Source organism: Enoplosus armatus, chromosome 9 (assembly GCF_043641665.1).
Source record: "Enoplosus armatus isolate fEnoArm2 chromosome 9, fEnoArm2.hap1, whole genome shotgun sequence".
NCBI lineage: Eukaryota > Metazoa > Chordata > Actinopteri > Centrarchiformes > Enoplosidae > Enoplosus > Enoplosus armatus.
In genome coordinates this window covers 22,511,635-22,533,470 of record NC_092188.1, presented here as the reverse complement: position 1 = coordinate 22,533,470, position 21,836 = coordinate 22,511,635, and the positions used below count along the sequence as shown (strand labels likewise).

General features: G+C 42.4%; 2 protein-coding genes across 3 annotated transcripts; both read left to right on the top strand.

The window, feature by feature from the left end:
- Nucleotides 1–516: 516 nt before the first annotated feature.
- Nucleotides 517–11,916, top strand: LOC139290821 (14-3-3 protein beta/alpha-B-like). 2 transcript variants are annotated; one of them, XM_070912685.1, is made up of 6 exons: nucleotides 517–601; nucleotides 2,992–3,303; nucleotides 7,410–7,533; nucleotides 9,417–9,580; nucleotides 9,834–9,929; nucleotides 10,779–11,916. In XM_070912685.1, the coding sequence occupies exons 2-6, from the start codon at nucleotides 3,001–3,003 to the stop codon at nucleotides 10,833–10,835; spliced, it is 744 nt and encodes a 247-aa protein (XP_070768786.1). In that variant the 5' UTR covers nucleotides 517–601; nucleotides 2,992–3,000; the 3' UTR covers nucleotides 10,836–11,916. The 2 variants fall into 2 exon arrangements, with proteins under 2 accessions (XP_070768786.1, XP_070768787.1); XM_070912686.1 differs by lacking the exon at nucleotides 517–601 and adding an exon at nucleotides 2,271–2,285 and having other exon boundaries at nucleotides 3,022–3,303.
- Nucleotides 11,917–13,670: 1,754 nt separating this feature from the next.
- On the top strand, nucleotides 13,671–19,762 carry LOC139289661 (polyadenylate-binding protein 1A). Its single transcript, XM_070911264.1, has 15 exons — nucleotides 13,671–14,521; nucleotides 14,823–15,016; nucleotides 15,197–15,312; nucleotides 15,863–16,002; nucleotides 16,175–16,269; nucleotides 16,410–16,547; nucleotides 16,883–16,978; nucleotides 17,135–17,407; nucleotides 17,616–17,706; nucleotides 17,894–18,016; nucleotides 18,132–18,274; nucleotides 18,605–18,689; nucleotides 18,845–18,975; nucleotides 19,194–19,284; nucleotides 19,394–19,762. The coding sequence occupies exons 1-14, from the start codon at nucleotides 14,329–14,331 to the stop codon at nucleotides 19,281–19,283; spliced, it is 1,908 nt and encodes a 635-aa protein (XP_070767365.1). The 5' UTR covers nucleotides 13,671–14,328; the 3' UTR covers nucleotide 19,284; nucleotides 19,394–19,762.
- Nucleotides 19,763–21,836: the final 2,074 nt, after the last annotated feature.

The following is a 21,836-nucleotide window of genomic DNA, read 5'->3' as shown; positions in this document are numbered from 1 at the left end:
AATGTGACCCAATCTCCAATTAGCACCATACAGCCACGATTTGTGTCGCAGCACCTAGTGCCATCCCTTCCAGTGTTAGTGACTGTACAGTATGTGCTGTCTCTGCCTCAGTTCTGATGCTAAACTGTCTGTAGTCTGAAAGTGATGTTGATTTCTATGTCAAAGTCACTGTGAAGTTTCAAGGTGATGTTGTCATAGATTTGCGTCTCTGCTTGCTTGGAAACAACACCATGTTGAATTCAATCAGAAGTGCCTGTGATGCTTTCAGGGTTGTAAATTGAGTGTGACAAAGATCATAGTTGTGATATCATTTGATACAAAAACATCAAAATGTGCATATATTGACATTATTTGCAACCATGTGTCATCATTTGCCTCATGAAGACTACAGAAGTAATGGTACGAGAAGGGAAACTACAACTCCCACAATGTCTTGAGTTCGGTTGCCTGGGTAACGTTTGACGTCAGTCCCCCCTGTTCTGGCCGTGCCTTGGACTGGTGTGATTGGAGGGAAACCCCGTGGACTGCATTCAGACCGACAGGCTGAGAGAATCAGCTGTAGCTTGGTACACCGACATCACTGCTATCTGCCAGTACTCAGGTAAGAAAGGACTTACAACTTTTGAAACTGCACTTTTACGTTTGTACAATTTGTCGTTAGGTTTTCTAAATTATCGTAAAATATAGTGATAATCGACGCGCACTGTCTCCAATTGACGGCGGGGCTGCTCGTAGCGGCGACAATCCTCAGACCAAAGAACAATGGTTAGCTTAGCTACACTTTGGGATATGTCTAATGACTGGTTTCAAAATGGAACATCAGACGGGGAAGGCGTGTCAGGTCGAAGGTTGAAGCCTTAATATTCTTTGGCATTGGCTACAAACGTTAAACCTGTTAACTGAAGTAATTTGTTAGGCCATGCTAATTGATTAAGTGTGCCTGTCGCTTGTTAACAAACGTCGCTTGTAAATGTGTTGTTCTTCAGGTATTATCTTAATCCCAGTTTCAGCGTCTGTAAAATGAACGTTACCAAGTGCCACCAATGTACAGTAACATCCGTGGCACTGCAACGATCTGTTTTATTTTCTAACGTCAGTGCATTACCTAGACTAACACGTCGAGGCAAAGAATGATTCTAGTCACACCTACCACCAGACGGACAGTTAGCGAAACTAAAATGCACACCTTTTCAAAGGCTTGTCGTCGTGCTCACCAACCAAGCACTTAAATGTTCGCTTCGAGGTTAACACAAACGTTTGAGTGTGTGTACACGTTATGAGCGAGTCAGAGTGGCTATAAAAGTGAGTACACCCCCCCAGCCCATTTATAAAAATCTGTCTGACTTGGAATGCTCCTGTTTCAGGAAATAGTCAGCGCCATACTGGAAACGGGTCACGAGGCCCTAATGGTCGCGGTTGCTTTTCATGCACCGAATGGCTTTTCTCGTCCAAACTATGCCTGTAAAATGAACGGAAGCGCTTTTGGGTTCTTGTTGGCAAAGTATACAGACATTTATCACAATAGGCCGCGTTAAATTCGCATTTTAGTTTCCGCTTGTTGGGCGAGCCACAGGTACAGGGATGGGTGTGGTGTGTGTGTGAATACGGGAGAAAGAGGGGGGGGGGGGGCTCGTCAGCGTTTGCCCTGGAGGCCAGCCAGCAGTACAGGATCAAGTTCTTCTTGCATTTATCTGTACCGTGACTGTGTCATGCGTTCTTTCGGCGAATGGTGTTACGATTTACGCGTGACTTACGCTGTGATAAAGTACATTCGTAGTTCAAGCTTCATTATTTACCGACTAAAATGCGTACACACCTCGGCTTACGCGCGGCTCCTGTTGCATCATGTCCATGGATACATCGCCAGACTCTAAGCGCTGAAACAGTTTTACATATTGGCCAAATTCATTTTGCATCCTGTTTTTTTTTTTTTTAAGAATTTCGCAAAATTGAAATTGTGGGGGTGATTTTAGTGGGTGTTTTTGAATGGTGGTCGTAATGTTACCATAATAAACATCCTTATCACATTTGGGTCTTCTTCAGGGTAATACACATTTGTTACTTTTCAACACGTCCTTTTGAAGAGGATTTCCGAATTTTCAATTGAGTTTTTTTCAATTTATTCGGTTGCCAAACTCCATACAGGGTGTGAGCTGTGTTTAGAATTGGCTTTCCTTTCTGTATCTCAGCAGGGCACTTTTTGAATACGCCACGCTTCATGCACTCTGGAATGGAAAAAAGTGATTGATTCTGTTCGCTGGCTATTTTGGATGGGTCAAACGGATGTAGGCTATTGATCTAGTGATGAGAATTCCTGTGTGTTGGTGTGCATGTCAAGTCTATACATAGAGGCATTTACATTGTAGCTGCTGGTATCTTACTTTTGTCCTCTTGCAAACCTATAGCACTCAACACTGATTAGTAATTTGCAGGGCTAATACAGTGCTATAGTAGTAGCCTTGCAGGCATATTTCTATTTTTAATGCAACTTCATCTATACTTATTGCACTGCCTACTTTAACTAACAAAGATGCATTTCAAACAATAAATATTTTCAAATTTATTTAGCTTAAACTTTTAGTTGATATCCCGTGATATACTTCCCTGTCCACTTGCTCTCTTTCACTCCCATGGCCTTGAACTGCCATGGCGTGCATCAGTGTTTCCTTGTAGAAGTACTTCCTAATGAGGGCAGCAAGCCTCAAAAACCGCAGTTACATCATGTGCTACCACTTCAAACCTATTTAGTTGGTGTGATGTGGTAGATTTTCTGGACTGAGTAGGGATCCAGATCTATTGATGAGTTCAGTTTATAACCAACACAGATGATTTCTCTTTTCCTGATAGTTTAGAGGCTCTGTCTCACTTGCTTTTGCTCTACACATTTAGGAATGGGTACTTCTGGTAAATGGGTACCGATCCAAATAAAAACTGTCCATGTATAATTGACCTTCAGCTGTCCTCTTTTCTTCTCTGCTTTCCTTCTTCCAGTGCGCAGTCATGAGCGAGGCACCCCAGAAGGAACTGGTGCAAAAGGCCAAGCTGGCCGAGCAGGCTGAGCGCTATGATGACATGGCTGCTGCAATGAAGACTGTGACGGAGGATAGTGAACAGCTGTCCAACGAAGAGCGTAACCTGCTGTCGGTGGCCTACAAGAATGTGGTGGGTGCCCGTCGCTCCTCATGGCGCGTGGTGTCCAGCATTGAGCAGAAGGCTGAGGGCAGCGAAAGGAAGCAGGCCATGGCCAAAGAGTACCGGGAAAAGATTGAGAAAGAGCTGAAAGACATCTGCAAGGACGTGCTGGTGAGAATGATAACATTTCATTTGACAACATTGTTGGCTTTATGTCATTTAGACACAGTCCGTGACATAAATGTTCTTTACACCTTTGTTAAGACATGACAGGACTGTTACAGAATGAATCACAAATAATAATACTAAGTGCATAAAAATGAGGCTCTTATTCAGGCATGAAACCGACATGTAAAACTTCCCTTGCCTTTGCATAATGGGTACATGTCTAAAAGGGGGTCATTTCTCACCATGGGGTTAACACTGTTTGTCCATAGCTCTGTATACTGAATGGTAAAAGGTAACGATTCAATCTAATCTGATATCATGCAGTGTCGGATGAACATTTCATTCTAAGCACAAACTGGATTTAATATCTTCAGCAAGTATGGTTACTAGACATTGGCCATGTCAAAATCATTTAGTTACTATTTTAGCTGTACAGGGATAAAGAAGTAACTGATGAGGCAAAAGCATGGGCTCTTGACAAAATGCATAGAAGGTTTGCCTCAGGCAAATTATTTCAGACAGCAATCTCCTTTTTGTCATTCAGTTTAAGTGAAGAAATGCTGGATGACTGAGGAGTGAGTCTAACTCCAGTCATACCTCCCTTCAACAGCTCAATGCTGTTGGGTGTGTCATTTCTGTCAACAAGACGCAGTGGACCTTGTAGAGAAGTGCCACGCCTTGACTGCTTCGTTCCTATCCCTGGCTGTCTTAAAAGCAATCCAGCCAAAGTTTTCCAGTTTGAATTATCTGAAATCAGTTATGACCTATAGCTTATCACGGCATTCACACTGTGCCCCTGTAATAGAAAGTATTTTTAAATGGAGCGAGAGTATGCAAAATGAGGATTTTATACTCTTGTTAAAAGTGCAATGAGAAAGTTCATTTAAATGGCACCAACTTCCTTGTTTGAGCAGCATTGCATGTGCGTTGCAGTAAGGAGACTGTAAGAAAACACAGAAGCCATAAGCTCACACAATGCAGGAAATTCTGTGTAAATAACACTCAGTAGCCACTTTGTCAGGTACATCTGTACAATCTCTAATCCTGTCCATTTCCGGTTCGTGGTCTGCAGAATACCCGGATACCTTAAGATTTGATGCTAACAAATCTCTTATCTCTTTTTATTTTTTAAAGACCAGTGTAGAAAAGATTCATTTAACGTTGGCAGGCTTCTCAGTTATAGCCAGCTCTAACTGTCGCTTTTGCCGTTTAATGAAGGTCAGAGACAGTAGGTTATATCAGCTGTAGCTGCTCTTCCTACAGCTACACTGAAGCTTTTGTCTGGTTGATGTGCTGCCTCCAAGCCAGTGTCTGTACAATGATTGTTTGGGAGTGAAAAGAAACGTCACTCACTCTGTAACAATACTATAATACCGCGAGTTTTAGAATATATGTTGTACTCTGATCATATTCATACTCATATTTACATATTTAATATTTTTCATATTCCAAGGGCTGAATCAGACTTTCATGCTCTTATCAAACTGCCAGCACCCTTTTCCTGTTAAAAGGAGAGTGGCTCATCAGAGTTTTCTCTTCTCTTGTTTCCACTACATGTGTCTCCAGATGATTTTTTTTTTTTTTAAATAAATCGGGGGCAGAGGGAGAAAGGCCTGAATCAGTGTGGCATCGTGGCTTGGAATGATTAAAGTCCACAGGTTGTTATTTACACAATAAAACAAGATCCTCATCCTCTTCTCCTTGGGGAAAAAAGCAGACCAGGCTCTCTAAGTTAGTCATTTTGTCCATTGTTATAGATGCCCCAGAATTCAAGGCTTTCTGGGCACAGCTACTCTTGCTCAAAAGAAAAGTGTCTGTTTCTAACCATTTTGTAGTTTTACTAGTTTGATCACTAGTTTCTGTCACTAATTTTATCCTAACAAGTTGTCCTATGTACATATCTGAAGTACTGTCATCTGTAGAACCTCTGCAGTTTTTTTTTCAGCCTGTGCATTATCTGCCTGGTGACTCACCAGGTCCTAATCCTATAATGACAGCAGCTGAGCCACCAGCGTTCTGGCTCGCTGACCTCCACTTCGGCCGAACAGCCATATGGGGACCGAAATAGAGAGGGATGACAGTAAAGAGGGCAGAGGAGGAGGGGGGTGTAGGACAGGGATAAGGCTGAGGTGTACTTGACGCGAACTAGTTCGTATGAGATTTCGTCGACCTCATGCCAACTATATGGAGTTGTCCCAATCATTGTGCAAACAATGTCCAAAGAGAGCTGTGCTTTGACTCAGAGTTTAGCTATATGACAGGCCGATCAAAGAAGACAAACACACTCTGTATGCACTGTAATGGCCCTTTTTTAAGGTCAGTTTTTTAGGTAATGTGGTTTATTGTTAACCAAACCTGCCCCATGCTGCTTATGCATACCAGGGAGCATGCACACACACCCCTGACGCTCACTTTGAATGATATTAGATTTACAGATTATGCTGCAGTAACAAGTTCTATTCAAGTGGGCAGAAATTTACACAAAGGCCTTTCTTTTAGGACCGTGGTTAATGTTGCCTGTTCCTCAGAGCTGAGGGGCTTTTACATTTTTGCTTGCCCGTGTTTCCCTGGGAGCCTCTCTGTTCTTTGGATGCAACAAGAATGTAAGGGAAGATGTAATCAAATAAGATGTTCAGCTACTGAAAATCTAAGTTGAATTTACTCTGAACATTCCCACCATGGTTGTAGTTTGGTTTTAGCTATGCCCTTGCCAGTGGCCCAGTTCTACATTCAGATCCCAGAGGGCTTCCCTGGGCCCTCACATCAGTCTTAAGAGCATTTGGCAAATGCAGGCTCTTACATCAGGCTTGTTTATTCCATTATACTTGGTATAATATACAAATGCCCTGTGTAATGAACAGGGTCTTACAAAACAAAGTCCATGTCTCTGAATCCTGTAGTCTGTATTTGAACTATTGATATCGTATGGTGGTGTCATGTGGTTTGACCCTACATCACATTCTGTTTCAGACCAAATCTATACATTTTTCTTTGTAACCTAAATGACAATATTTGTCAGGCTCAGCCCATCATTATATTACTATCCCCAAGTAGAGAGCATTAGTGAGGCCCATAACCTATTCTGTCTCAACCCATAGTTTTAGAAATCAGGAGGCTTTGTAAGTTTAAGGACAGGTCTGGGTTGTGTTCCTTGATAACATATCATCACTAATCATTAGTGATTAGCCATGGGGACTTGAGCTTTCTTCCAATGCTATATGGCACTGTTTGTCTGTCATGGCTTTTAGGGTGAAACTGCATGGAAATGTCTTCATGGAAGCTACATTAAAATCCACAATTAAGCCATGAAGAGATCATATCTGCATTTAGAATTAAGTATTAATTCACCTTTCTGTAAAGGCAATGTTTAACCCTCTTTGTCCCATAGCACTTTAACATAGCAGATTAACAACACTTTCAGCTAGTGGTGCATGCTTGTGTTGTAAAGAGCCAAGCTGGGCTCCGTGAGTGACCTACTTCTTCAGCAAAAGCTCATCAGGAGTTCAGCAGACTGGCTCTCTCCTCTCTTTCTCCACCCCCACCATCTTTCATCCATACTCCCATCCCCTCTCTCTCTCTCCTCCTCCACCCTCTTCCGCTCTCCCCACCTCTTCTGTCTAGCCTATCACTTTCTCTTCTCCCTTGCTTTCATGTTATCCACCATCCACACAGATCCATCCCCCTTCAGTGGTCTCCGAAGCATCTGTGATGTAGCTCAGGCAAAATCTCAGGCGCGAGCCCCGCGGCTGCTGGAGGTAGCCAGCTTGTCTCTGCCCTTATTTAGGTCTGGTGAGAAAAGACGCCTTGAAATGTTGGCTATGATGTTTATTTGAATGGGCTGAAATAACGACCACTGCTCTTGTGGGGTCAGTGGACAAGTCGGTATCCAGTCAGTAATAGGCGTAAAACATTGCCTTCATCAGTGAATTGTGTACTTATTTTATACCCATAGTTGAATGATACAAATACACTCTGCAGTTTCTGCTCATTCCAAGGTCTGCCAGCCCCTATTGTAAAGCAAGCTATATACATCATACTTGCACATTGATTTGAATATCTTAAAAAGTCTGTTCGTTCTAACAGTCTGTTGTTTTTTTTTCCTGCCACAGAATCTCCTGGACTCTTATCTCATTCCCAAAGCCACTGCAGCGGAGAGCAAAGTCTTCTATTTGAAAATGAAAGGAGATTACTACCGCTACTTGGCTGAGGTGGCCACAGGAGATGACAAGTCATGTAAGCTCTATGCTAAGTCCCTTTTTCTACCATCTATGTGTGCGGTCGGTGGTGGTTTATTTAATTTTCATTATTTATGTGTAAGTGTGTTTTGCTGGCTGGATTGTAAGAACGGATATATACAACTCCTAGCCTAGCTAAATAAGACGTATTAGACAAGATCCTATTAAATGAACACTTAAGTATTTGGATCAGCTTTATGACATTGGCTCCTCAGTGCTGATTATAACAGTATCACAGTATGCTACACTGGCAGCAAGATAAATGTATTTTGTAATGTAAATTTAACTCTTCCTGTCTTTTTTTTGTTAATAGTCAACAACTAGTAGGTCAGTTTGTATGCAGTAGATGCCTGTAGCAAGTTGAATGATGAACTTAAAGCAGAAATCTTTTTGTTAATTTAACCTTAACAATAGCCAATAAAAACTGTCAGCATTCTGACTACCTTTTTTAATGAGTCCTTCTTGGGATACAACTCACCTCATGAGTCCAGGGAGTGTTTCATTCTCTTAACTGATTTGCTGTTCAGAGAGTCACTGTCGATAGATAAAGTTGGACTTATCATTCACTGGCCTTGTCTGTGTAAAGCTACTAAACTCTGTAGACTGATTTGCAAGTCTGTCATTTTCAGCTGTTTTGTATTTTGCGGATTTCATTTTCCCTATCTAACAAGACGGTAGTTCTGGTTTACAAGACAGGAAAGAAAAAACAAAAAAATATTTGTTTATGCCACATGGTTGTTTATTTGGCGTTTTCTCCATCTTTTTTTCTAGTGAAGCACTGAAAACAGTCAGAGGAGGGAAAATTACAGGTCACATCTCAGTCGTGTACAATCTGTGACAAGCAATCGCAGGTGGACACTGCCATGTTTTAATGGGTCGTAAACCCAAAATGTAAGCGGTGCAGAATTTGTAGAGAGCATTGTAAAGCAATGAGTTTCCTTACTGGCTGGTTTCAGCCCTCTACCTCTTTCCACAATCAATCATCAAATGTCTGCCACAGGATGTTTGACTTGGGGTTAGGAAAGGCTCCCCTCTGGGTTTCAGCTTTTCCCTAAGACCTTGATACAATGCCAGAAGACAACTACAGGAACTTATTACACAGTGGAAGCTTGTCTGTTGAATTTGCAGAGGTTGCTTTTCATTCATCTATGTACTCAGCAATATAAGGAGTGAGCTGAGTTCCAATTTAGGGAACATTACTGAAATAACAGCCTCGTAATTATACATGTCTGAACAAATCAACCATGTGGCCATCCTGATCAATTTAGGGATTTTGCTTTTTCTCAAGTACAGATCCGCCTTTCCATAAATCACTTAAAGTTTATTCATGTTATTAAGCAAAAATATCTTTAACCATAGAAAAGGGAAAAGTGAAGGGTCTCTGGCTGTTCTACTGCAGGTGCAGAGTGTCCACTTTTATTCACATTAAGACATACAACGTAGTAGTAGTGAGTCAGCCAACCATCTATGCCACGGTTCAAGTAACTCTTAACATTTCTCACACAAGTCAGCCTGTCAAAAACTACAAGTTATGGTTTTGTGGTGCATTGTGTGCGGGAGTCTTTTGCTGTGACTTTTTCTGGTTGCCTGGCAACCTCCCGGTGACCACACAACTCGGCAAGTTACTGTGTCTGGCCAAGAAATAGGCCTGCACACAACCAAATTTAGATTTTTGGTTTGGTAGTATAAGATGTTGTATAAGATTGCATTTGTTGGCTAGGTGTATATAATAAAGTGGCGACTTAGCATATCGTATAGTGTCGAGTCCTTTTCTACACTGTATGAAACCTTTAAAAAAAAAAAAAACATACATTTTTTCTTTCACTTGTCTGTTATAGTGTGTTCACAGCTCATGCTTTTTTTTCCCCCTCCCACTCTCAGCCATCATTAAAGACTCAAGGGACGCCTACCAAAATGCCTTTGATATCAGCAAAAACGAAATGCAGCCCACGCACCCAATCCGTCTTGGTCTTGCCCTGAACTTCTCAGTTTTCTACTATGAGATCCTCAACTCACCTGAAAACGCCTGCCAGCTGGCCAAGGCCGTAAGTTCATAACAACACGTAACTCTCTTTTCATACGTACGAGGATGTTAAACTGCTCAATGTAATGCACACTTGTTGACATCTCACATTATTTTTGTGTGAAGACTGAATGCACAGCTGTTGTTAAATACAACACACAGGGAGAAAGCAACAACACCTGAAACACAAACACATTCTGCCGACGCCTAAGAGCTTGTTTTAGACCACGGCCATTCTTCCAGCCATTACAACAAATGTGTTTTGAATCCCGCAGGCTTTTGACGAAGCCATCGCAGAGCTCGACACACTGAGCGAAGATTCGTACAAAGACAGTACACTAATCATGCAGCTACTGAGAGACAACTTGACAGTAAGTTTTCCTAAGTTTCCATTTCTTAAACATATACCAACTGAAATGACATGAACCGATTTTGAGCACTAAAGAATGACGATTATTGAAACTGTTGAATCTTCTTTATCAATTAGTCTACCAGTTACTTTCTCAATTAAATGTTTGGTCTATAAAATGACAATTTGTCTCATTTTCAGTCCAAAACCAAAAGAGATTCACTGCTACTATAATAATCTATCATTGATTATTTAGCCATTTTTGCTTTAATAGTATTTAAAGATTAATTTATAACCAAATTTGTTGTGGATTCATTTTCTGGTGATTGATGAATCAACTAATCATTGTAGCTCTTATTAGAATGACCTTCATATTACCTTCATTCTCAGAACTGTGCAAATGGCATACACTCTATGTATTTAGCAATAGAAGACCAGTTTCATCCATTTAAATGGTCAGCTCCCCCACATTTTGATTTCATTTGGCAAGGCGAATGGAATTCTGATTCTGTTCTCTTTTTTTTTTATGCATTTGAAATAACATTAAATTCAACAGCAACATTTCTCTCAAGAAATAATGTCCCAAAAGTGAAAGTACAAATCCTCTTAGGGATAACAGATAATTCTGGCCAGTAAAGTGCAAGAATTGTCCACGAATGGTTCAAGGAACATTCAGGTTAAATGACTAAATGTGTAACAGTTATTTAGTCGTCCAGATTTGTTACTGAATAGGGGTTTGTATTTTTGACTATGCAGCACTCTCCATTGAAATGATGGATTAATGGATGTTTCTGGATCTTTTCTTTACCCGCTCCTCTTTGACCCTCTTGCTGCTTCTCTTTCTCCTGCCTGTCCTCCTGTCTTTCCTCAGCTGTGGACCTCTGATAACCAGGTGGAGGGAGAGGATACAGAGGAGCCCAGAGATTGAGCCAGACCCCCATAGTCATCCCTGTCTACCTGCCATCGTCCCGGCTCATCTTCATCATGATCATCAACACTGAGACCACCTCATTATTATCATCATCATTGTCGTCCAACTCTCTCCATCTTTTTTTCTATTTAGTTCTCTCAAAACTCATCTCACTCCTATCGGTTTACTATTCCTTCTTCTGTAGTAACTGGGGAAAGGGGATGGGGAGGGTACGTTTTAAATTGCGTGGCGGGAGGGTCCATGTGGATGGGTATAGTGTGTTTGGGATTGGTTGCTTGTCTGCTGACCCTTTTCCTGTGTGTGGGGAGCAATAGGGGTGTTGCATTATTAAGGTGGTGGGTAAGTGGACAAGTTCTCAACTCATGAAACATGCAGCAGGTTGAGTTTTTAGAGTCAGAAAAACAGTTACACTGTACGTGCGTCCTCTTCATATTAACGGCCCTGTTCCTGATTAACACCATCTTTTGATGATACATCTGTGGTTTCACAAAATCAGGAGTTGTCTCCTCACACCTTAGGAGACAGCAGCCGTTTGTCTACCTGGCAAGGGGGATGACAGTGGAGGTGTGATGGGGGAGTGCTGGAGACAGAAGGCAAGGTTTTGTTGGAACACAAAGGTTACATTCCATTTACTGTCAGTTGCTCAACTTTCTACTCTATTATTTTGTTTTGTTTTTGGGGTGACCTGCTTTTGTATTTCTATGTATCAATTACGAGGTATAGAAAACTTTGAAGAACAAAAGAGCACACAAGCTTGTTATTGTTGATGTTTTTATGAGCACAGCAGTAAAAAAAAATAATAAAACATCCCACGTGCTTATCTAGTTACTGCTTTTTCAAATTAAGATTTTTATTTGTTCTGTCTTTTATTCTCCTTTTTTTTTTCTTTCAATACTTGCCTAAACTGCATGTTGGTAAGAAGTAGTTTGTGAAGATGTAAGGATGGTTGTTGTCGGGCGGGCTAGCTTTGTTCATGTTGTTGGATTTTCATACAGAACACCCAAGCATAACTGTTATTTGGGGGGAAATGTGTAATTTCATGTAAGTGGAATAAAAAAAAATAATTTAAAACTTTCAACTTGTTGAAGTTTTGCTATATTTGGATGGTATGTCCAGCAACCATTATAACTCAGCTGCTCTATTTTCTGTGAATCACTGTGCAAGAATAAGTGAGTCACACTGAGGTGGAGGCTGGGAGCAGACAAGGAGACCCACAGAAAGTCCTCTCTCATTACAAATCAGTTTGACTCAGTGTCTCCAATGCAAATACCCCAGTGTTGCTGTGGTCAATTACGCCTTTTGTTCCTTAGTAACGCGTCCTCCTTGAGCTACATCATACAGACTTATTCTTGGTGGAAAGACCGAAGATTTCCTTGTACCCAGGAGAATAAATAGAGCTGTACTACAAGCACACAGGCCACACCCTTGAATACACTGGTCCCTTGGAGACAGGATCTCATTCACTTCCAGAAGGCTAAGACGATCCAAGAACACAGAGCAGAGCGATAGGGTGAAGATACTGGGAACAACCACTTCATGGTACTCGAGCATCTCCCTTGTCTTGTCCCAAAGTCAAAAAGCCAGTGCTGCTGCCGCTGCTTGGATGAACAGATGAAAACATTTTTTCTCTGAAACCATTTCCTTCAATGAAGCCCTCTGGGTGTGTCTGCCCCGCTGCCATGACTACGTGGGAGGAGGGCACAGCCGGGCTACCGCAGAGGAATGTTGAGCTGCAGCGCCATCTCTTAAACCCCACCCATGAGTGAACAGAAAAAAAAAAAAGCCCCATCCTCTGCAGAGAGAACTGTTGAGCACAGTTTGCCCCCTACACAAGTGTGATCGAGGCGACACACTCGGCTGTCCCCTGTGCGTGGTGCATACAAAAAATAGTCTATCTATTGTAATAAGCATGTATTAGTTTGTCATCGTGATCGCGTAATGATCAATTGTGACACTGTTGCCATGTATATTGCCCTCTTTGCAACCCCCTGTTGGCGTTATGCAGAACTCTGCCTACCTGACGAGAAGTGCACGACCCTCGCGAGAGCGCGCACAGCAAAAGCGATAACTGTCGGACATTTTAACGACGTCCAGGGCAAACTCCAGATGTTTGATATTCGCTATAAATACGTACAGGCCACGCCACTTGATTCTGAAGAGTCCATTGAAGTCAAGGGGGGATGTGACAGTCGGCAGAGCTAACTTCGTAGCTGCTGAGACTGCCCACTTTTATTTCAAGCCAAAACACTCCCCCAAGTGTCCCCCCCCCCCCCCCCCCCCCCCTTACCTTCGAGCTGACTCGTCCATATTAGTGAAAACTATGGTTAAAATCATATTATGCTAAGTTGGTCTCATGTAGAACAACTATTTTGGTTTTGAGTGTGTAACTACACACATTTTAGTGTCAGTTTTTTTTTTTTAATGTGACCCAGTGACTCCAAATCAATAAGAATGATTAGTACACTGAATGAAACTGAGAATGAATTGCTTTCCGTGGAGGTTGAATTACAATTTTTTTTTTTTTTTTCATTTAACGTTACACACCTAGTAGGCTGGTAATGAGTCCGTAGGGTAGTTAAAAAACACGAGTGCACAGGACAGTGGATATGGCTCAAGCTGTTGGCTCAGTTGGCCATCGACACATTCCTTACCTGCTGAAAAAGTAGAATTGGGACTATACATTTCAAGTTATTTATATCTGATGTCGGTCTGTAATGACTGAAATTAAATCAAATATCAAATATCGCGAGAGGTGTGACGTCACCCGTGGTGGTGTACGCGCCGTGGTTTCGCCTGGAATTGCGAAACAACCTCCACCGACCTTCCTTTCATTCCGGTAATCCGTCTGCGTAGGGTGTGCTCCGGAGCTAGTCTCGGCACACATTTTATTATTATGAAACAAACCAAAAGCTAGAGACCACACGCAGACATATTTTTATAAGAAAAATAAAAATCGGTGAAGCAGGATTTGATTTGCCAACTCAAGCAACGCGAAGAAGACGCTGCCTTCGAAAAAAACGAAAGACGGAACGAGAAGAACGTTAGCAAGCCAAGCTGTTAGCGTCATTGTTGAAAGCGTGGGTGATTAACGTTAGCCAGTTATATTGTTAACCACTTATTTCTCCCTTTAAGGGCTTTGTCATTCCAGTTATCATTGTAAATGAGAACAATTGCTTCGTATACTACCGGCAAGTTAGCTTACTAACTGACTGTGAAAGAGTACAGATTCAAAATTGTATGGTCTGCGAGCCACATCGGTTAGGCCACGCTCCGACATTTTGCTAATCAAGCTAACTAGCCCACGTTGCTAACTGTTAAGATAGCTAACGTAGTATATGTGCCTGCGCTCTTAATTTTTGTAAAGCAATCAAAGAAATCAAGAAAAGGAACCACTCCATATAGGAGGCGGGTATTCGCTGACGGTTGTCAACAAAATACCGAGCTAATATAACCTTACAGTTGTGTCGCCTGAGAACACGCGTCGTCTGACATGAACCCCAGCGCGCCTAGCTATCCAATGGCTTCCCTCTATGTGGGAGACCTGCATCCAGACGTTACCGAGGCCATGCTCTACGAGAAATTCAGCCCGGCTGGGCCCATTCTGTCCATCCGAGTATGCAGAGACATGATCACCCGCCGATCCCTCGGCTATGCCTATGTCAACTTCCAGCAGCCTGCTGATGGTAGGTTTACCACAACGTAGTGTAGCAAGAATGGCTAACAGGAGAGCTGCGGCACAATCTGACTCCATTTTGAACATGTACTATACATGCCATGTTACAGCATCTCTGTTGCAATTGGCACCGCTGGTGCTTTAGTCAAGTTTAATATCAGAGTAAGAGCTGAACAAGTCATACTATTACTGACATGCCATGAAACGAGGTTTTTGTTACTTGCTTATAGAGGTACGCAAGTCATTGCAGTAGGCACACTACTAACCAGACATGTAACTGAGTATCTTGTCATTTGGGGCCTGTTTTCTAGCTGAGCGAGCCCTGGACACCATGAACTTTGATGTGATCAAAGGCAGACCTCTACGCATCATGTGGTCTCAGCGTGACCCTTCCCTGAGGAAGAGTGGAGTGGGCAACATCTTTATCAAGAACCTGGACAAGTCCATTGACAACAAGGCCCTCTATGACACCTTCTCTGCATTTGGAAACATCCTTTCCTGCAAGGTAGGCAGAACACCATTAATTTTGTCTGTCTCTTTTTTGTGTTTTGAGTGTACACACGGGCCACTACTTTGCACGACTGAAGATTGCACCAGGTTGAAGCTGATTGTGTGTGTGGTTTGTTTTTTTAAATGCATGGTGTTTGGGATTGTCTTTGACATGCTTAAATCTCCCTTTTCCAAGGTGGTTTGTGATGAAAATGGCTCAAAGGGTTACGGCTTTGTGCACTTTGAGACCCACGAGGCTGCAGAGCGGGCCATTGAGAAAATGAATGGCATGTTGCTCAATGACAGAAAAGTGTAAGTGGGACTACATTTATACCCGTATTAATACATACTTTGGTGGAGTCTGATTAACGTGAATTTGACCTCTAATCATTGTTTGTGTTTAACTGCATCTTGTCCACAAACGCCTTTGCCAATCATGCCCGATGTACTCTCGGTTTTCATATGGCAGAGAAGAATGATACATCCCAGGTTTTAAATATCTTGCAGCATTAGAAGTAGGGAATGTTCCTATTGCTGTGAGTGTGTTTGTGCAATACTGATCAGAATGGTATAATTGTGATTAGTTTTTAACGTTTCTCTGTAATATTGCACTCTGGGAACCATGGCTTGAAGCAGTTCAGTTCAGTTCAAGGTTCAAGTTGGTGCCATAAGAAAGATGTCTGAACTCCAAATGTCTAGACTCAAATTGATTGCGGTCACATGTCTTAGCAGCAGCTCAGGGTTGTCCATTGATATTCTAGCAAAAGTTAATGGAATTTCATGGTAATCCAGGAGTTATGGACATTTTTGTTTTGTCTTGCTAAGTGTGATTTGTTGTAATATTTTATCATTTGACCAACAGATTTGTTGGACGCTTTAAATCGCGCAAAGAGAGGGAGGCTGAGCTCGGGGCACGTGCCAGAGAGTTTACCAACGTTTACATCAAGAACTTTGGGGAGGACATGGATGACGAGAAGCTGAAGGAGTTGTTTGGCAAATATGGTGAGACAATGATATAATTTCAGAGACAAAACAGCCCCAAAAGTCCCTTGAAGCAAATTGTGAATTGCTATATAAATAAACCTGACCTGACTTGAGAACATGTTAAAACTAAGCATGTTACCAGTGTGATTTGGCCTGTTAAATGTGTTGATGAGTGATTGTATTTTTGTAGGGCCTGCCCTCAGTATCCGGGTAATGACCGATGAGAGTGGCAAATCAAAGGGATTTGGCTTCGTCAGCTTTGAGAGACACGAAGATGCACAGAAGGTTAGAATCAGTTCCTTGTTCTTTTGGGGGACATTGCCCCATCGTATGTATCAAAATTATTGGGAAATGAAAAGTCCACATATTTCTCACTGTACCTCCGCTGATGGCTTTGGATCAATACAAACATTGTTTCATTGCAGGCTGTGGACGACATGAATGGTAAAGAAATGAACGGCAGGCAAGTGTACGTGGGCCGTGCACAGAAGAAGGGGGAGCGCCAGAACGAGCTCAAGCGCAAATTTGAGCAGATGAAACAGGACCGCATGACCAGATACCAGGTTTGTTGCCCCTCTACTCCATCATATGAATGTCATTCAACAGATCATACCACAGGGCCATCTTTTGCAGAACTACTTAACCTTTAAGCTCGAACACAAACACTAAAAAAGTGGATTTAATGCTGGCTATTCTTTATTGGTTCTATCCAACACTTAGTGGGCACAGTAATTCAATTCATGAATAGCAGTGATTGGAGTAGAACGGTCAGCTCCACATGATGCTGCCTTCCATAACAGTCTGTCTCCAGATACAATCCTGTCTACAAGACAGAGTTGATTTGACTTAGTCTTCACATGTTATTTTGTTTGTTAAAAAAACTTTTCCCATATACCAGGGTGTCAACCTCTATGTGAAAAACCTGGATGATGGCCTTGATGACGAGCGTCTGCGTAAAGAATTCTCTCCATTCGGAACCATAACAAGTGCTAAGGTAAAAGACAGTTCTTGATTTGTAATGTTGACGAGTTGTAAAGATCTGATTCATTGAGTCTGTCCTCAGTTGTTTAGATTGTAATGTCATTTTATGGTGATTTGACAAGATGGTAATTTATCAGAATACATGCTAATCTGTTTCTTCTCCCTATAGGTGATGATGGAGGGTGGCCGCAGCAAGGGCTTTGGCTTTGTGTGCTTCTCTTCCCCAGAGGAGGCCACCAAAGCTGTAACAGAGATGAATGGGCGTATTGTTGCTACAAAGCCACTGTATGTGGCCCTGGCCCAGCGCAAGGAGGAGCGTCAGGCCCACCTAACCAACCAGTACATGCAGAGGATGGCCACTGTTCGCGCTGTGCCCAACCCTGTCCTCAACCCATATCAGCCTGCCCCACCCTCAGGCTATTTCATGGCGGCTATACCTCAGGTTAGTCCCCCATGACACGACATAGAACTTTTTTTTTTTATTATAATGTTGCCACAACGCTACTTGAAATCATGCTGCTAAGTTAAATGTACTGGTGTACTGTTTGGGCCTCTGTTGCTTGTAGGGAAATGGATAATGAGCAAATAATGTTTCAGTGCCTTGGCAGTAAGAGACCATGTCATGATAAATCTGTCTTCGTCCTTCTCAGGCCCAAAACCGTGCTGCATACTACTCTGCCAACCAGCTGGCCCAGCTCCGCCCCACCCCCCGTTGGGCCACTCAAGGAGTGCGTCCTCAGCGTAAGTAGGCACATATGTATCACACTTGATTCCATGTCAGTATAACAGTTTGGCCATCCTGTTAATTGGAATGCAAAGTGGTGCTGTAAATGAATTGGTAACCAGCTTCCTGTTTTGTTTTGTTTTTTAATTGAAAGAACTGAACTACTTCAGTGTGGATCTCTAATGTTGTTTCCTCTTCCTTCAGACTTCCAAAACATGCCCAATGCTATGCGCCCATCAGCTCCCAGGCCCCAGGCCTTCAACACCATCCGTCCCACCACCACCACCAACGCCCAGGTTCCACGCATGATGGCTTCCCAGCGCATGCGTACGTTTTGCAGCTTTCAGAACACAGAATCTGCTACATTTTGTTCCTCTGTTACTGCCTGTTAATCGCTTGATGCAGTTTTAGTGACGCGCCTTTTTCACCTTCCTCACCTCAGCCACCCAGGCCCTCGGACAGCGTCCTGCCGGTGCTTCAGCCACTGCTGCCCCCGTGCGCGCCATGCCCCAGTACAAATATGCTGCTGGTGTGCGCAACCCCCAGCAGCACATGGCCTCCCAACCGCAGGTCACCATGCAACAGGTAAGAATCCCTTTGACTTTCACTGTCCCAGTATAAGGCACTGAAAAATAACACACATATGCACATTGGTTTCAAAATTTAAAACTGGAGATTCAGTAAGAAAAGAGCCTCAAAAAGACTCAGTTATGCTATGAACAGTAACCAGGATTTGGCAAGAATCAATATGCATAATTTGAGTCTGAATCAATAGTCGTAACAGTACCTGGCACGAATCATTCATTCATGTTGTATAAAGATTGTAATAATTACTCATTAGTAGTTGTACACCCAGTATTTTTTACAGTTGGATAGAACTTGTACTTCCTGTACTCATTTTTTTCCCTTTCTTAGCCTGCTGTCCATGTCCAAGGACAGGAGCCCCTGACTGCCTCCATGCTGGCTGCTGCCCCTCCTCAGGAACAGAAGCAGATGCTGGGTTAGTTACATTATCTGCTCACATTTATAAGGAACTAACATAAACCCGACTGTTTAGGGAAACCAGTATAAAATGTCTTAGTCACAAAGTTATTTCACATGTTAAGTCTGCCTTTGTATATTTAATAAAGTTGTTGACGGTTCTTCTTCTTTCAGGTGAGCGTCTCTTCCCCCTGATCCAGAACATGCACCCCAGCCTGGCAGGCAAGATCACCGGTATGCTGCTGGAGATAGACAACTCGGAGCTTCTCCACATGCTCGAGTCACCTGAGTCGCTGCGCTCAAAGGTCAGCTAATGGCTAATCCGTTGGTCGAGATTGTTTTCTCAGTGTTTGCCGTCCGTTCCTCTGATTTTACATGAGCCTGGTTGCTAGCAGTATCTTCCCACGGCAGGACTCAATAGATTAACTGATTGTGCTAGCTTAATCATGCTGAACTCAGTCAAGCAACGAGTTGGCCGTAATGCCTCATATGCAGTGGTTCATTAAGTGTTTTGCCGTTTTAGGTGGATGAGGCTGTTGCTGTGCTTCAGGCCCACCAGGCCAAGGAGGCTGCTCAGAAGTCTACCACCCCTGCTGGTGTTCCCAGCGTCTAAGGTAAAATTTAATTTTATGACTTAAGTTCTATATAACACAGATGTAAGTAAATTATACAGTAGATGTGAACTACAGCGTAAGCATTGACATACCTTTTTTTGTCTTACAGATTGAGCATTTTGAAACCTGCTTCACCGATGGAAAAAGAGAAAAAAATATTAAACATTGAAAAACCTAAAACTCTGAAAACATCGCAAAATGATAAATCATTTCGTAAAAAAAGAAGAAAACAATTGACTCTGCCGGGTCTAGGAATGGTTTGACTAGACCTTGATCATAAACAAAAATTTGTTGAAAAAAAAAAAGCAAAACACAAAAAAAAAATCGAGATTATAAATTTGAATGCATTCCTATGTTTTATGTCATTTTACTATGTCAGTGCTCAGAATATCAGCCATGTGATGGAAGGTGGTAGCTGAGCACTTTGAAAGGTGATTTGTATTGTAAACTGCTGGCTGTAATAAATTCTCATTCAAAATTTGTGCCTCTCATTTTCTCAGTCCTTTTGTCCCCATTCGTTTTCATACCTGGAAACTAATGCACAACATGGACACCAATTTGATTATTGCATGTTTGACAGGACAGACTTTGTTTGCACTCCCAAGTTAGACTGGTCAAATCTCGGCATGGACAATACCGATTTCTTCCACCTGGGGTCACTGTTGCAATGTTATCAGATCATGCAAGCATTTCTTTGGGAACTCGCTGTGCTCTTCCTTTGACCAGTTTTCATGCATCTGTGTGATTTACAGCTCCAGGCTTGTTTTTTTTTTTTTTTGGAATGCACATGTCTTGAGGCATACTGCACAACATGCAGCACGAGTAAGCAGTGTATATATTTTTGTGTTATTGGATGGGTACAGTGGATTGATAAATCACTGGTAAATCGGCTACATTGCGTGCAGCTCTGATCTACACTGATGATGCTTAATATTCACAGAAAATAGGACAGCTTTGGTGACTGGAGTGGCAGCAGCTCACAGCCATTAAAGCCATCAAATGTTTACATGTACTACAATCACTTGGATTATATTCACTTTGTAATCTGTACCGATTTCTTTTTTTTTTTTTTTTACAGGGACATGTTGGATTTTGAAAATGTTGAATTGAGCAACATGGGCCTAACATAGACATTTATTAATGTGGAAATACCAAAATTTAAGAGGAGAGTAAGACGGGCTTCTGCTCTGTTCCTTATCTCTGAAAGTTTCAACCTAAAGAACTGGAGAAGGAAGTCTTTCTTTTGTAAAGGGAATTAGTGTGGAAGCCATGCCCAGTCCGAACTATAAGGAATGGCGCTCTGCCCCCCCAGCTGGCTTGTGTTCCATGCCCTCTGTTTACATTTGTGGCTGTCATCTGTTTATTATATCTCTCACTCAGCCTGTACGGTCTTTCCTACCATGCCGGTGCTGTGTACTTGCCTGCACTTAAAATAGTAAATATGTGTATGAACTGTGTATACAGCGGTGAAAATGCCATATCCTCACATGCTCCCTCCTTGAAATGGAGATCATCCATCCATCCAGATCAGAGGCAACCCTGTACGACGTCTTGGAACTGACAAAACATAGCATGCTGTTGACCCAATCAGGGGCCTGCCCATTTTGGATACAGAAGACCTGTGGTGTTTTGGCTGAAATCTAATGAACGGTTGATACCAGAACCCATGCAGTATCCTGTCCTGTAACCTGCCAATACTAGAGTAAAAGCGAATGAATCTGTTTTCTTTTGCCACTCGTTTATAGAGGGTACCTTCTACATTTTTTTAAATAATTTATTCAAATAGTGGAAAAAAACAGGAAGTAGTGGAGACATGGGAGAGAAAGCCCTGGTTGGAAACGGTCCAACTGAGCTTTTGATCATTGGAAGATGTGTGCTATCCAGTGCCTACTTTACTGACTTTATTGTATTACTGGACCAAAACCCATTTAATAAACCACCACATTCTCTAACTGTATAGGGTCTATAGGCTCTTTCAATGTCCTCAAACACTCACAGACTCAAGATCAGTCCTTGTTTAAGCTGGACCAGACTGTGACCACATTCCAAAACCACACTACAGTACATTGCTGACCCAAAACAACTTTCCACTGGGATTTCATAGGATTATCCAGCTTTGACTCTCATGATGTTTGCTCATGTCTGTTTATGGTTCACAGACGGGGGGTTTTGGGTAAACACCTTTCATCTCCACAGTTTGATCGGTTGATAGAAAGCACCATCAGCGCTGTATTCCGCTTCTGTTCTCTGAGTCTTGTGTGCCGGCTCTCAGGCTTTCGCATTTTAGGCATAACGCTCATGTGGACGGAGCTGCTGTGTAGCCTGATTGTGGGGTCCTGTGTGGTGTAGGGATTTTGAGTTGTGTACATACACACTTTGGTGACTACCCGCACCTGTTTGTGAAAGAACCCTCAGCTTACCCTGGATTCTTGCTATCACATGATTCCCACAGTCTGGTTCAGGCTTGTTTTGGTCAGCTTTCCTCCCTAATGAGGCTTTGCTGTAAGGGATCCTTGCTACAAGTAAACAGAGTGTTTCTGTGTGCGTAATTC

Excerpts from the sequence above, each read along its gene's own strand:
- LOC139289661 (XM_070911264.1), top strand. The coding sequence starts at position 14,329 with ATGAACCCCAGCGCGCCTAGCTATCCAATGGCTTCCCTCTATGTGGGA. Across the intron at positions 14,522-14,822 it reads CTTCCAGCAGCCTGCTGATG|CTGAGCGAGCCCTGGACACC; the intron begins GTAGGTTTACCA and ends CCTGTTTTCTAG. Across the intron at positions 18,275-18,604 it reads CGCAGGTCACCATGCAACAG|CCTGCTGTCCATGTCCAAGG; the intron begins GTAAGAATCCCT and ends TCCCTTTCTTAG.
- LOC139290821 (XM_070912685.1), top strand. The coding sequence starts at position 3,001 with ATGAGCGAGGCACCCCAGAAGGAACTGGTGCAAAAGGCCAAGCTGGCC. Across the intron at positions 3,304-7,409 it reads ACATCTGCAAGGACGTGCTG|AATCTCCTGGACTCTTATCT; the intron begins GTGAGAATGATA and ends TTCCTGCCACAG. Across the intron at positions 7,534-9,416 it reads CACAGGAGATGACAAGTCAT|CCATCATTAAAGACTCAAGG; the intron begins GTAAGCTCTATG and ends TCCCACTCTCAG.